Below are 15470 nucleotides of genomic sequence, written 5' to 3' on the forward strand. Positions count from 1 at the left end.
TACTTTAACTTAGCAACAGTCCGAATTTTTTTTTCAAAATACACTTTTGAACCAATTATCTCTCATTCTCATCTTGCATACATTAGTCATCTTTGTAATATCTTGTCCAAAAACAGTTTGGGGCAGACAAGTGCTTCTGTAATGTAACTACTTGGACACCGGCAGAACAAATGGGCTGCCCTTCCCCCCATTCCTTCTTTCTCTCACAGTGTCCAATCAAAATCTATGTGCTTGTTCTGCATTGTCCATCTATCAGGGACTTTGTCAAGGATCATCTTTTTGTTTATCTCTCAGGTGCAGCAGACAGCACCCTGCCGTCTCACCTTCAGGGCCAGTCCTAGCTGGATGCTGCCTTGAATATTTATTTTTTAACACCATTATAGATGTTTGTTTTGCATTGTATGGGTTGATTTTCCTTTATTTTAAGGTTAGAAAGTAGCCTACAGAAGCTGAGATTTTCTTTTGTTACATTTATTTATCTGTAGTATGTGTGGGTTGGGGAGGGGAGTATGCAGAAGTTCATGCCCCTGTTCATATACAGACATCAGAGAATCAGGAGAATCTGCAGACATTGGTCCTCTCCTTCTATAGTGTGGTTCCTAGATACGGAGCTGAGCTCATGCATGACCTAGGCATCGTGTGCCTTTACCCACTGAGCCCTCTTGCTAGCCCAAGGCTCATCATTTGGATGTGCTATTTTCTTGCTATTCTGCCTTTTTGTGGTTTCTACACATAGGCATCACAGTTTAGTTAGGGTGTTCCACACATCAGAAGTTTCTAAGTTGAGAAGTTGTGAGAAATGGCACAGTTTATGTCCTGACTCTTTAGAGAAGAAACTTGTCCACCCTAGCCCAGGGAGTCTGACTTCTCTTTGAAGATGACAGCTACTGGGCTGGTTAGTCATTCAGCTGTCGCATTTTGAAGGTTCCTTACATGCCAGGCAAAGTATTCTCCTGAAGCTCTCTTGAAGCATGCGATCTGGCAGCCTTTGCTACACAGCTGAGTCTCAGACTCTTCTCTCTCTATCCTAATGGGGAAACCACACCTTACTGCCCCCACATGGAGAGTGCCTCACAAGGAGAAACCAGACTCCTCAGGGTGAGGTATGTGTTTTTCTAGGCTGTGGCTGAATCTTCCAGGCAACTGGCTCATTGCTCATGAAATCCTAGCTAAGTGCTAAGATTTGGAGGCAAAAGCACGGAGACCAATCCTACATAAATATCACCCCTTTTAGTTACTGATTCACTGAGAATTGATTTCCACTGATACAGTCGAAAATCAGCATTGTTTGTTTGCAAAGGTTTTGTTGCTATGGTTAGAAATATCCAAAATCATTATTTTATCTTGGACAAGAAATCTCTAAGTGTGATGAATTACGTAAATCCGAAGCCTTCTGGAAAACTCCCATGTGGCAGTGGTGGGCCATACTGAGGTTCCAGTCTTGGTGCCTTTGGAGCCAACTGCCCTTTAAGCATTGGTGTCGATTAATCCTGTCTGAGAGAAAAGAATTCTCTCAATAGATTCCCTAATTGGATGCCAGTTCCATACAATCCATTCTCTACAGTGTCTCTCATAATGGCTTCCTCTTTAAATTTTCTCCTCATTCTGATTCTGTGCTGCCTTTAACCTTAAACTGCCCCCTTCTGATGTAGGGTAGGTCAAGTTTACTGGTTTACCAAGCCTGGGGCTTCACTGTCTGTCTCCAACTCTCCCCAATGAGCCCCAAAGTTACTGTTTGCAGGGTCCTTTCCAATGCTTCCAGAGAGTACTAGCGTCTATCTTTTTTCAAGGGCTGGTGTGCTGTTGATTTGCTGGTGTATATCTAGAAATCATAATGGCGTGCTGCCTCTGTCTCCACCCGTATAGAAAGCAACGGGGAAATTTCTAGTTAGTTCTGATGTATTCTTCCTCCTTTCCTCTCCCTTCTTCTCACCTCCCCCCTTGCTGGCCCATGTCCCTCCCTCCCCCTTTTCCTTGATCTCCAACTCCCTTCTGCCTTCAGGCACTTACCTGTGCTCATGTGGGATTAGTGGATCTGCACTGGCCCTACAGGAACTGCTGAAATCCTGCAACTAGTTTTGTGAGCGCCACACGATGGTGGCATGGTTACAGGACAGATGCTTGCCTGCCAAGGTCAATACCTCTCATGTAGGGAGGCACTTCAGCCAACTCAGGAGACGACATATTAGAACTATAGTCACTTAGTGTCACTGTGCGGAGTACAAGGAGAAGGAGCCAATAGAAAGAAGACTTAGTGCTTGCGAAAGGCTCTGGGGTTGAGAGCATGTGATTCTGAGTCCCAGCATTTCCCAGCTGTGACACCTGGAGCAGCTGGTTCAGCCTGGCCTTGGAGTTCCTCATTTGTGCCTCCTAGATGCTATATCCCACACAGAAGCTTTGTAAAGCTCAAACCGAGTAATAAATATGAAGAATGCTTAGATAGCATTAGAAATAAATACTCTGTATTTGAAAGACAAAACTATCTGGAGAAGGCCTAATAAGATCGACTCAAAAGCTGGGCAGTGGTGGCACATGCCTTTAATCCCAGCACTCAGGAAGACAGAGGCAGAGGCAGGCAGATCTCTCTGTGTTTGAGGCTGGCTAGCTTGGTCTACAGATTGAGTTCCAAGACAGGCTCCAAAGCTACACCGAGAAAACCTGTCATGAAAAAAAAATCAAAAAACAGAAAAAAAAAATTTACTCAAAGAACACCCAGCCTATCGGCATTCTAGGGTGTGTGTGTGTGTGTGTGTGTGTGTGTGTGTGTGTGTGTGTGTGTGTGTGTTACCTTTGAGAAATTATGGTAAATCAAAGTCGGTTACCAAGTCTTCTTAGTGGAACAGTGGAAGTATTTTTCTGTGCCTGAATGTCATTGACAGAATAGTCAGTCACATGATCTATCTCTCTGGCCCCAGGGTACTAAGAACACCAGGGCACAGGAACAGCTTTTTTAGAAGAAATTTTCAAAGTCTTCCACATTCCTCCAGAAATCAGCAGGGTCGGGTTCTTTACAGCAACAACTCTGCTCTATGGTACCAACTTCTGTATCAGTTACTTTTAGTTCCTGTGCTAAAACACCATGACCAAAAGCAAATTAAGAAATTGTTTATTTGCACGTACAGTTCTAGAGGGCTGGATGTCCAGAGAGGTGGGGAGCCCTGGAGACAGGAGCAGGAAGCTGAGAGATCACATTTTGACCACGCACAGGAAACACGGAACACAGGGAGTCGGGCAAGGCTATCCACTCTCAAAACTCACCCTCCCCAAGTGATGTCCTTCTTCCATCAGAGCTCTACTGCTTAAAGGTTCCATAACCTCCCCCAAGAGCACCACCTAGCGGGGACCAAGTGTTCAAACACATGAGCTGATGGAGAGACATTCAAACTTCAACAAGCAAAATTTTTATATTTAATCAGTGTATCTGCCTGCACATTTAAATGAGTCTAAGTAATATTCCTTTACTTTTTCTGGGACGTAACTATAAAACCAGAATTTTTGGCATTTAGTTACTATAGCTGGTCACGTTAATGTACTAACTGGCTATTAAATATGTTTCCTTATCTTTAATATGCAAACTATAGTCAGACCATTAGCATATGGATTCTTCTTTAGGATGATCATTTCTGAAGTTGTATTTCCTACTTAGATTCTAAAACTGTTTCTGTTCTTTCTTAATAAAAACTGTCAGAGCCAGGCATGGTGGCACAAGCCTTTAACCCCTGTACCCAGGAGCCAGAGGCAGGTAAATGTCTATGAGTTTGAGATCAGCGTGGACTAGATAGTGAGTTCTAGGCTAGCCAAAGCTGCATAGTGAGACCCTGTTGAGAGAGAGAGAGAGGAGTCAGACTCATTAGGAAAGATTATCTTGTAATATAGTTATAGAAAAGGGGAAAGAAAAACTGTAAGAGCCAGAGGAATAGGATGCCTGCTGTGAGACTGCATCTGTAGAAACAACTGGGAAAGCTGCACCCATAAAGCGCCATCAGCATGGCTGCCTAAACAAGACCTGAACAAGGACAACTCCAAGAGACATGCCAACATGGAACTCTCACAGGGCTCCAACCCTAGACAAAGAACTACAAGCACCTAAGAAATACTGAAAGAGAAAAATAGTCTTCCCCAGGGAAGAGCTGCTCCCTAATTGGTTACCTAATACCAAATCATCAGCCCTGCCTGAAATCGTATACATACATGTAACATTAGACTGGGCAGGTTGTATCTATATATTTAGGAATGTATCTATGTATCTCTTTATATATGCACATGCACATATATTTAGCAGTATGTGTATAGTGTGTGTGTGTGTGTGTGTGTGTGTGTGTGTGTGTGTGTATAACAACAATTATAGAAGAAAAGGGCCAGAGGCCATGAATTTGAGAGAGATTAAGGTAGGCATAGAATATATAGGAGGAGTTGTAGGGAAGAAATGGAAAATGATATATTTTAATTTCAAACAATAAAACAAAATTGTGTAAAGAAAGCAAACACTATTTTAAATAAAAAAAGAATAGTATCACAAAGCTAAGGTGAGATATACTGATTACCTATGTCCTAGGGAATCTTTCCAAAACCTATCCCAGGTGCCTAGGTGAAAGGTCAGATAGCCACCATATTTGAGGGAGACAGAAGAGAAAAATATCACACAAAGCAATATTGAATTGGTTGCTTCCAAACAACAACTTGGGGTTCTAGGCCAATCCAGGACTATTTTATAAACCCCAAAGGTAACGATCCAGTTTGTAGCCTCAACAATCTAATAGACAAGGCTGGCACAGGAGTATTTTTTTAAGCCAATTCAATAAGTATAAACCCAACCACATTGGATTCTGAGGTTTTTTTTATGAGCATTGGTGAGTTGGAGGAAAATTATCTTTTTAACCACAAAATGTACCCATGAAGACTGGCAGAAAGTGACACTTCAGCCTTGGTAAAATCTGTCTGGTGAAGCAATACCTCCCAGGCAGCCAGGGCAGGATGAATGCCATGGAAAATTCTGACAAAACCAAAAACCGCAGGCCAGCGCCAGCTCTAGAGAGAAAAACAAAACCAACGAATGTAAGATTTTTAGTATTTTTTTTTTCTGGGTAGTAGAAGACAATAAAATGGACACAAAAGCAATGGTGTTTATGCAAGAAATGCACATTTCCCTGACATCTCCATCAGGTGCCCATGACAGAGAATGTTTAGCAAATTTTTATTATACAGTTATTCCTGTTGCTTGTCTCTGCTCCTAGGAACCAAGCAAGCACCTAAGCCACCAAGTACTGGGAGAAATGTGTCAGTGGATCCACATGCCACAAAAAAACCAGGTAAGGAGTAAGATGTGGCCCCTCCGGCACCTCAGCTCTGAAATTTGCACAGTAACAGCAGTGGTGGATGATGAACAACACCTGTGTGGCCCCTGTGTGTGTGAGACCCAAATTAGCAGTAGATGGAAGCTGCTCGAGAAACATTCCAAAGACCATCTCTGGGGAAAGAAATGCAAGTTAAGTTCTTTTAAAACCTTTTTGGGGATACTGATTTAATGGTTGCTTCCTATAATACTCTGAGGAGTCACCATGGACAAGTGATACAAAGCCACCAGGTTTTAGACTTTTTTTCCAAGTTTTGCTCTTGTGTGATTTATAATGATATATTTGGCCTGAAATGATTTACGTTCCTATTTTAAGAGTGCATTACATGTAAAAGACATACGAAGCTCATAATCGAGTCTCTTTGCTTTTTAAAAAGATGCCATGAGAACAGTTCTCATGTATTAGTGTTTATATTATCGTACTCACCTGAGCAAGCACGTGGGCAGGCTCTCCTCCCCACCTCCTACCTTTCTCTGCCTTTTCTGTCTCTTGTGGGAGCCCGTTTTCGGGTTCCTCGTGGCTTTACCCAGCAGGTCCGCATAGAGGATGATTAGGACCACAGGCCTGAGTGCAGGTGTCTGAGATGGTCTGCACTTGGCTGTGCTGGGGGAGGAGGTCTTTTGCTCCACCCCTTGGCGTCTCTATAAATACCCTGGGGCAGAGACAGTCAGGGCCCCTTGGAAAAGGTTCCAGGCCCTCTTGAGACTATCCTTTATTTTCTATCTGTTTATCTCCGCAATCTAAATCCTTCTATCTAATATTTCCCGCTGCTCACACTCAAGAAAACTCTGGGGAGTCTCTCCTCCTAGTAGCCTTGAAAATATTTAAAGCAATAAGGTATTTTTCTGGGTGGAGAATTCTTCTTGGTTATTTTTAAATCCACATAAACAATGCAAAGGAAGAAACACATTTCTCGACTCTAACAGGTTAAAGTTTGAGCTAAGGTGAGTTGCTCCGGGCATGTTCAGCTTTTCCAATCACCGTGCAAAGTAGACTTGATTATTCACACTATAAAAAGCATGCCACTCTCCTTCGCCCATTGGGCAGACAAGGTTTAAAATGGTACAAGTTCTTGGGCTGGTAGGCCTGCAGCAGAAGTTGTGGGCGAGAGAGCAAAGTAAGTGGGAAAATTGACTCCTAGCCACGCCCCCCCACCCCTTGCGCAGTGCCCTAGGACAGTTGCTTCACATTGACCCTGCTCTCCAGTCACTGGATGCCCATTCCTGCCACGAGTGCTACCTTGATAGAATTATCTGAAAAGTTCCAATGCTGTTCAATTATCATCACATATTAGAGTTAGGGGGTATCGTGAACCACCCACAAAAAGGGAAATTATACATATGCTCAACAACTCAAAGTCCAACTGGTAGACGGAATTGTAGACTCACATCCAAAGGTGATTGGAAATGATGAAGTTTATCAATGCTTCTGGCATGTCTCTAGGGGAAAGATGTTCAATTCTCTATATATGACCTTCCAAAACATCCATATCTACATATTTGATCTACCATTACAGGAGATGATGTGAACAGCATAAATTTAGAGGAATCCCACTATGTGTTACCCATAGGCACTTTTCTATAAACTAGAAAAGTATCTTACCATTCAAGAGCTACTCTGCTGTTTCTGAAAGCTTATTTATTTCAAACTGATTTTTTTTTGGTAGTAAATTCTGACTTTATGATATCTCTCTTAGCCACAACTCCAGGGACTCGTCGCCCACCCATGCGCCCTGGACCTATATCTCCCCAGAGAAAACCTTTGCCACCGAATAATGTCACCGGAAAGCCAGGAAGTGCAGGTGTGTCCATTGCTTACCTCCCCTCTCTCTCCATGGTTGCATTTTCCTGTTCACCCCAACCCCTCTTGGTATGCTGGCTTAGGCAAGAGGCGAGGCACTGGCATGTGTGACAGACACATGCTGTTAATTACAGCCTGGAGGATTGCCATACTGACTCTGAGTGGGCAGAGTAAACGAAAGCATTCCTCCGTATCGGGGCCAGTTTGCTTTTGAGATAACTGCATCCTTGGAGGCTAGAGAGAAGCTGCCTTGGTTTTCAGCAGCGGATGACTTCAGAGTAGAAGTAGGAGAAGCTGCTGTACATGGCCAACCCTGAGGGAGAGTGGAAAATAATGCCCTGACTCTGCCTTCAGGCTGCTGCAAGTGTTACAGTGTTTGGGGAGGAATCTGAGCAGTCAAACTGTGTCTTACTTCCATGTGTGGGTCCATGCCATCATAGAAGGGTTCCCTCCGACCTGGGATATAAATATCTGCTATGCAGGGTATCTGATTTGCGACTTCTGCGAAGGTTCATTCCATGTGTGATATTTCATCTCTCTTCCAGCTTCACAAAGAAGTCTTATATTGCCACTCTAGTCTGTGTGATCCTTGGTATGCATCTCTGGTACAACAACAACAACAACAAAAAAAAAAAAACCAAATGGCTTTGTACTGTTCATTTGTATTCTTACCTTCCTCTCATAGCTTGGGGACTTTGTCATAACAGCCCTTAGTCTAGTCTCTCTGAGACTCCAGAGCCTCATTGAGTGCTTAGAATACGGAGGCAATCTGATAGTAATAACCAAATGAATACATGAATGAAATGAAGACTAGTGAACACTGACACAGTTCAAAACAAAGCTTTCCTTCACTTCCGTGTATGGACTCTGCTCGCAAACTGTGAATTCCTTGACATCCTTCCTTTCCACATCTCAACTTCCTAAACATTAGGTAGGAGGAAACTGGATAAAAGTATTTAAAAAAACAGCTGTAAAAGATGGATGAAAGTGTAGAGGGTTTCTGTGAAGGGAGCTGGTGCCATCCCTTTTTGCAAGATAAAAGGCAGGCATGATAACGGCTTTTATGACGTTTCATGATTCTGGGTCAGTGGGTCGAGACCCCTTTCCGGGTCGAATGAACCTTCGCAGAAGTCGCAAATCAGATACCCCGCATAGCAGATATTTACATTATGATTCAAAACGGTAGCAAAAATTACAGTTATGAAGTAGCAATGAAATAATGTTATGGTTGGGGGGTCACCACCACATGAGGAACTGTACTAAAGAGTCACAGGGAAGGCTGAGAACCACTGCTCTAGGTCGTTTCCCCCCCCGATGTCTAGAGGAGGATTCAGCCCCTAACTTGTGCTTTGTGCCTTGCTGGGTCAAGGCTCAGTGAGTACCTCATGAGGAGACCAGGCTTTTCTCATTAACTGTAACATGAAGCAGCTGTGGCATGAGTGGCACCAGCCTCCAGGTCTGACTGATGAGTCACTGTGATGCCCGAGTGTGCCATGAGAACCCCGGGGACCACCCCTGCCGGAGTTCCCCGGGGTGAGGCTGTGTCGGGAGCCACACTTCATGGGTCTTGGGTTTGGGCTTATGATATCCTGTTTCTCTGTCAGAAAGTGTAGCTTTGGCACAGCCTCTCTGCCCCTGAGCCCAAGGAGGAGCCACAGGCACATTCTATTTCTGGGATTAGCTCAGCTCACTGCTCTCCGTGCCCCACTGTCCACCTCTAACTGAGAGAAAACAGCTGGACTTCAAAGCCTACAGGCTGGTGACTATAGTGGTACAGTTCTGGTGATCTGGGAATCCACTGGATGTCTGGGCCTACTCTGAGGGTCTCTCACAAGTGCTTGTGAATGGTCTTGGCTCTCATGTGACTGACATCTACCAATGGTTGCCTATCTCTAAATCTACTGAAGCCTCCCAGGCCTGCTTTTCTGGCCAGGGTGAAAATGTTGCCACCACTTCCTGCTGACTCTGCCAGCTCTGGAAAGCACAGCTTCTCTTGGTTTTGCTTGCCATTTGATTGTGGCCCCACTCCCCCTATGACCAAGGGCCTGAGTCTGTAGGGGAAAAGCAGAAAAGCTTCATCTACCTGACTCAGCCATGACTGCACACGGAACTAAAATCCTGAAGTCCAGCTAGTATCCCTTGACTATAGTAGCATAAGAAGGACTGCTTTTTCTAGAAGAATATGAAATCCACCCTATTCTCCTCTTACTGTACTAAACACTCGGTCTTGCTTGGACCTTGAATCCAGTTTTGGAGACTGATAAGTGACTTTAGCATAAAGGAATTGAACATAGCAACTCAGAGGAGCACTGTGCGGAATCACAGATTGCTCCAGGGATCGCTGTCCTCCTAGTCTGGTTTTCTTCCCTATCTGCCAGTTCATCTCTAAGCAAGGCCATTCCATCTCCTCAGCTTCCTTCCCAGTGGACCAAATGGTTAGGGGGAAAGTCTCATCATTCATTGTCACTTCCCTATTGGAAATCTTTTCACGGTCCTTTTACCTTAAAATAGCCTCCCCAGCCATGATATTCACGTTCCTCCGTGGTCTGCCCTTCCCTGCCCCTCCACATTTAGCTGGGGCTGGGCCTTCTCTTCCCTCGACTGTCCTGTGTTCCCGATCTGATTCATAGCCTTGCACACTTCCTCACTGACACCCTCTCTCCCCCATAGACAGCCACTCCCTCCCTTTGTCCCCTCTGTGACTTGATGTAGTTCTTTCACAATCTCTGTGATGTTTCGGTACCCTTGGCTCAGTCATCTGTCTCTATCAGGAACCAGGTCTTGTTTTCTCTCCAAGCCTGGCTGATAGTGCCAAGCCGCATGGTAAGTGCTTAGGAAACGTTTACTGAGTAAATAAACGGGAAACTTGGCATGCTCCTACTGCTTTGGTTCTGCATTGCAGGAATCATTTCCTCGAGCAGAGTAACTTCCCCACCCCTGAAGGCAACACTCAAACCTACTGGAACAGCTGCAGAGAGACCAGAGGCAGAAAAAAAGCACCCAACCACTCCTGCTTCCGAAGAAGAAATTGGTTAGTGTGTCAGTTCTCACTAGACGCTGTGCTACCAGATGCTCAAATATTTCCAATTAGGGCAAACAAAAAGCTTGGGGTCTTCAATTTTCATTAATTTTAGAAATATTTGTCTTTTTTATTTTCAAGTAATGTTGTCAAACTTTTGTTATGTAATATACTTCTTTCCTTGACAGACATAGAAATGCCGCGTTTTGTGTTGTTTTACAAAATGTAGACTATCCAATTACCAATTTAGAAAATTAGATTACTAAATTACCCATTACTATGAACTATAGATATTTTAATTTAGGAATGAGTATTAACTTATTGGTTAGAATTTTTAATCCACTATTATTACACTCCAGAACACTTTGCTGCAGGACACAAAGATATTTTTATTTTGGATAAAAGTGTATTATAAGACCTAGTAAAGGAAATCAAATCACAAGCAATCTGTCTAGGAGGAATAGTGGTTATCTTTCGTCTGTACTGCTTTTGTCAATGTAGGGTGAATTTTTCTTTATCCGTCACCAAGTTTTTCATTATGTTTTCATTCTCAGGTAATCCGACTGATTTTAGTTCAAGTCCAACAAAAGAAACTGATCATCTTGGGAAGCCCAGATTCACAGGTATGTCCGGCTCTGCATTTTGACTTTAGGAAGGACTGTTCTGGTAGGTAGATCCGTCAGGTATTTACTGTGTAAATATTGTAGGAGCTTACTACAACGTGAATTTTCATGTTCATGCAAGTCAGCTGGGCAGCGGGTGCAGCGGGCTTCTGATAGACTAGCCTCAGGTCTGCCCTGTGGGCATGCATTTTGCTGCCCCAAAGAGTAGCAGTGCTCTAGGAGAAACTATTCTCACTGAAATACAAAGTAAAAAGAGGAGATCCAAAAAGTTGCATTTTGAGATCCTTTTTATGTTAAATCTGCACAAGACCAAACCAAACATCAGGAGAGCACAACTCTTTTCATGGATGCAGAGATTGTTTGAAGATACTGTTTTCCAAAGCAGTTGTATCTTTTTACATTTCTGACCAGGGCTCTTGTAGCTGGGGTTTTCTCTCCGGGTCCCACCGAGCCCTGGCAGTCAGTCCCACAGCCCACTTATAAAATAAACACACAGACGCTTATATTATTTACAAACTGTATGGCCATGGCAGGCTTCTTGCTAACTGTTCTTATATCTTAAATTAATCCATTTCTATAAATCTATACCTTGCCACATGGCACATGGCTCGTGGCTTACCGGCATCTTCACATGCTGCTTCTCATGGCGGTGGCTGGCAGTGTCTCCCCACTTAGCTTTCCACTTCCCAGAATTCTCCTCTCTCCTTGTCCCGCCTACTTCCTGCCTGGCCACTGGCCAATCAGTGTTTTATTTATACAGAACGATATCCACAGCAGCTCTGGTTTCTCTTCCTCCTCACCAGTGCTTGGTATAGGGAGTTTTAAAAGGCCTTTGCCATCAGTTTGTTGTTTTTAGTTTTTTGAGACAGGGTTTCTCTGTGTAGCTTTGCACCTTTCCTGGATCTCTCTCTCTGTAGACCAGGCTGAACTCGAACTCACAAAGATCCACCTGCCTCTGCCTCCAGAGTGCTGGGATTAAAGGCATGCACCACCACCGCCTTGCTGGTCTTTGCCATCTTAACAGGTGTAGAGTGGTTCATAATTGTGGTTTTAATTGACGCTTCTGGCCCACCCTAACAAAATTCCACAGAAATTTCCATTGACCTCTTTTTCTCACAATTGTGAAGGCAAGGATTCTGAGATTGGCCTCTCCCCTTGCCTTACAGATGGCTTCCTTTTCATATGAGTGGTCATGTGACCTGTGCACTGTGCCTGTGAGTCCCTTCTGTCTCCCCAGGCTGATTAGGATAAGGCTTCACAGCTTTAGCCTCATTTATCTCCAAGTTCTTTCTTACAACTTTATCAGTTTCTTTCTATATTTAAGTCTGTTGAGGGTACAGGCTTAAATTATTTATGACTATAATAAATTACTGAGTGATTGATCCTTGCATTTATTATGCAAGGTGTTTTCTATCTCTGATGGACATCTTCGCTCTGAAATCTAATTTGTTGATATTTACATATCCAGGCATGCACTCTCTAGACTGCATCTTTTTACTTTTACTTTTAACCATAATTTAATCTCTTTATATTTACACTGTGTATTTTTTAGACATCATAGCATCGGGTCTTTCTTTTCTTATACACTCTTAACAATCTCTGTGTTTGGTGTTAATCTGAGAGTGAAACTCTCAGATTATTAGTTATACCTTTAGGGGTAAATGTTCATCTTGTTATTTGTTTTCTAGTCACCTATTCTTTGCTCCCTCTTTCTTCTTTTTTGGCCTTCCTTTAGCTTATAATTCCACTGCATGTGTCTTGTTCCTTATGACCCCTTGTCTCAGTTATTTTGTGAGGAGTGACAGTATGCTTCCTTTTTTTTTTTTTTTGGTTTTTCGAGACAGGGTTTCTCTGCGTAGCTTTGCGCCTTTCCTGGAGCTCACTTGGTAGCCCAGGCTGGCCTCGAACTCACAGAGATCCGCCTGGCTCTGCCTCCCGAGTGCTAGGATTAAAGGCGTGCGCCACCACCGCCCGGCGACAGTATGCTTCCTTAACTTACCACCGTCTACTGTCCAGTAACAATGAGAACCACACCCAACACTCATACCTTCTGTAGCTTCTTCCTTCTACCTGACTTTGTCAACATCCACTGCACAGATGTGTGTGTGTGTGTGTGTGTGTGTGTGTGTGTGTGTGTGTGTGTGTGTGTATTTTTTTCTGAGACATGGTTTCCCTGTGTAGTTTTGGTGCCTTTCCTGGAACTCACGCTGTAGCTCAGGCTGGCCTCAAATTCAGAGATCCACCTGCCTCTGCCTCCTGGGTGCTGGGATTTATTTATCCAGCCTGCCCAGCTGGCTTTTATTTTTAAAAGTAAATTAACTTTTAGCCTTGCACTAAAATATTGTGTATAGGCATGTACATTGCTACTATTACCTTCTGTCTTTTTGTGGGGGGCCATGTTTGTCCTTTTGTGGGGGGGGCACACTTTCAGCCAGTGAAACTTTTCCTTTAATTACTGCCTTACACTATGGGACTGCTGGAAGTATTTTGTCATTTTTCACTGGCTATTGATTCTGCATTGAAGATGTCCCCCTGTTGTCTTTGATGTGTTCTCTTCCTGATCTACTGTAACCCTCAACTTTATCATTCTGTACATTTTCTCCCTCTCCTTTAAGTACTGTCTGTTTTTCATTGGTTTTAGGGAACTTAATTATGATTGATATAGTTCTCTTCATATTTCTTGTTATTAAAGGTTTTTGATTTTTAGCTTTTTTACTGTGATTTAGAAGTTTGGGATTTAAAAATACTTTTCTGCTCATGCAACCCCTCCTTTACCTTGGGTACTTGAATTATGTCCATATGAGAACTCTTCAGTTTCCGGAAGCACGAAATGTCCATTGCCCATTATCTTCCCCAAATCCCACACCATTAGTTAGGTGCTGTGTCTATAGTCTTCTGTTTGGGGTATCTTGTGTATTAGTTCTACCTCATGTAGTTTACATGTTATATATAGTTTTCATCTCTAGAGATTTGATTGGAGTCATTTTTACCTTATTTCATGGGTCATTTTTCTCTCTGCCTCTTCCTTGTATAACAATTCTAGCCTCTGTGCACATTCTAAGCTGGTCTCAAAGGACTGGTTTCTCTCACCACGAACAGTATTTTCCTGTGAATTTTACCTTGTTGGGCATTGTATAGTCCATTCCTAAAATATTCTTGAGTTTTGTTCCGAGGTACAGTTGACTATTCAGAACCGCTTGGTCCTTGTGAGTCTCGCTTTGCTCAGAATGTTGGTTAGGGCGGTGCTCATTCCTACTGCCCGAGACTCGCTCCCTATAAATTAGGAGGTAGGCACTGACTCTGAAGAGACCAAACAGCAACACTGGGTGGATCTATAAACACAGCATCTCTATCATACATCCCAGAGGTAGAGTTTAGAGTTGGAAGGCTAAGGTGTCCTCAGCACTGTTTTCAAATGTCTGCTCAGAATGTGACACCCAAGTCCTTGAATAGAAGATCAAATTGACTAGTTCGCCTCCTCCGTCTTCCTCACAAGTTTCCTGTGTGCTAATTGTCAAGGGTCCTCTCTCTTTCCCACTCTTAGGGCCCCATGTGCGATATATCCCGAAGCCTGACAACAGACCCTGTTCCATCACCGACTCCGTCAGGCGGTTCCCTACGGAGGAAGCCATAGAAGGGAATGCCACCAGCCCGCCACAGAACCCGCCCACCAACCTCACTGTGGTCACCGTGGAAGGCTGCCCCTCGTTTGTCATCTTGGACTGGGAAAAGCCACTAAATGACACGGTCACTGGTGAGATCGTGGCAGTGGGATGTGACACTATGATGGGAAGCTTTGAAAGCACGGGGCTTCCAACCTGGGCAGCGGGGGTCAAACTGGGCTACAAAAACCACATCTAAGGCGGAGCAAAAGTTCTGTTGTCCAAAGTGTCGTAGGTAGAAAAAAGATACTGGTTTTTGTTATGGGCTCCTAGTTAACCGAGAACTTTACAGCTGTATTCCTGCCATCCCTCTCAGAATTCCCTTCCACAGTTTGAAAATGCAGTCTTACGATTTTACCGAGAAAATCACATCAAGGGTATGAAGACTTGACACCTCTGGTAACATTTAAAATAGCTTTCTTTTCACCAACCCAGTTTCTAAACTGGCTGAGGACTTCCAAACAGGCTAAAAAATGATTTCAGCTAACTTTGGAGAAATTGAAAAGAAAATAAAAATAAGTAAGAACTCCCTCACTCCCAGGCCATTTGCTCCTTATCTGAGGAAACACCGACCTAATGCCTCTATAAATGGTCACGGAAAATAAGAAACCTAGAATCAGTTTTTGAATTTGTTACGATTGGTTTGGCACACTCTGATTGTAATATAGAAAAGGAGGGTCAAACAGGAAATGGGAAACAGACTGACTAACATCCGGGATTGCTGGAGGATGGTACCTAGTCGGCGGGAGTCCATGTGACTCCTGTTGGCAGGCCCCTGTTGCAGGGATAGAAGCATAGACTCAGCAGCTGTCTGAAGTAGACCGGAGCACTGTGGAGGGCAAGGGCGTGAGCAAGGAGACTCAGAATCTTCCAGAAAATATTTTCTACTGTGGGTAAAGGGGAACTAAGCAGTTATCTCTCCTTCTCCAAAACCATGTGATCTGAGCAACTTCCCATACAAACGTTCCCTTCGCTGAACTGCCTTCAGTTTCCTTTCTCATGAAGGGGCAGC

At 43.6% G+C, this 15470-nt stretch overlaps 1 protein-coding gene across 35 annotated transcripts in view; it reads left to right on the forward strand.

Annotated features, from left to right (window-relative positions):
- Positions 1 to 15470, forward strand: part of Abi3bp (ABI family member 3 binding protein) — a 208344-nt gene that overhangs the window by 177123 nt on the left and 15751 nt on the right. For all 35 annotated transcript variants that reach the window (XM_015989199.3, XM_015989185.3, XM_076549010.1 and 32 more), the window contains 5 exons: positions 5235 to 5309; positions 7051 to 7155; positions 10057 to 10185; positions 10728 to 10796; positions 14341 to 14550. In XM_015989199.3, coding sequence (XP_015844685.1) covers positions 5235 to 5309; positions 7051 to 7155; positions 10057 to 10185; positions 10728 to 10796; positions 14341 to 14550 — 588 coding nt within the window. The remainder of the gene's footprint in view (positions 1 to 5234; positions 5310 to 7050; positions 7156 to 10056; positions 10186 to 10727; positions 10797 to 14340; positions 14551 to 15470) is intronic.

This window comes from Peromyscus maniculatus, chromosome 12, assembly GCF_049852395.1.
Source record: "Peromyscus maniculatus bairdii isolate BWxNUB_F1_BW_parent chromosome 12, HU_Pman_BW_mat_3.1, whole genome shotgun sequence".
NCBI lineage: Eukaryota > Metazoa > Chordata > Mammalia > Rodentia > Cricetidae > Peromyscus > Peromyscus maniculatus.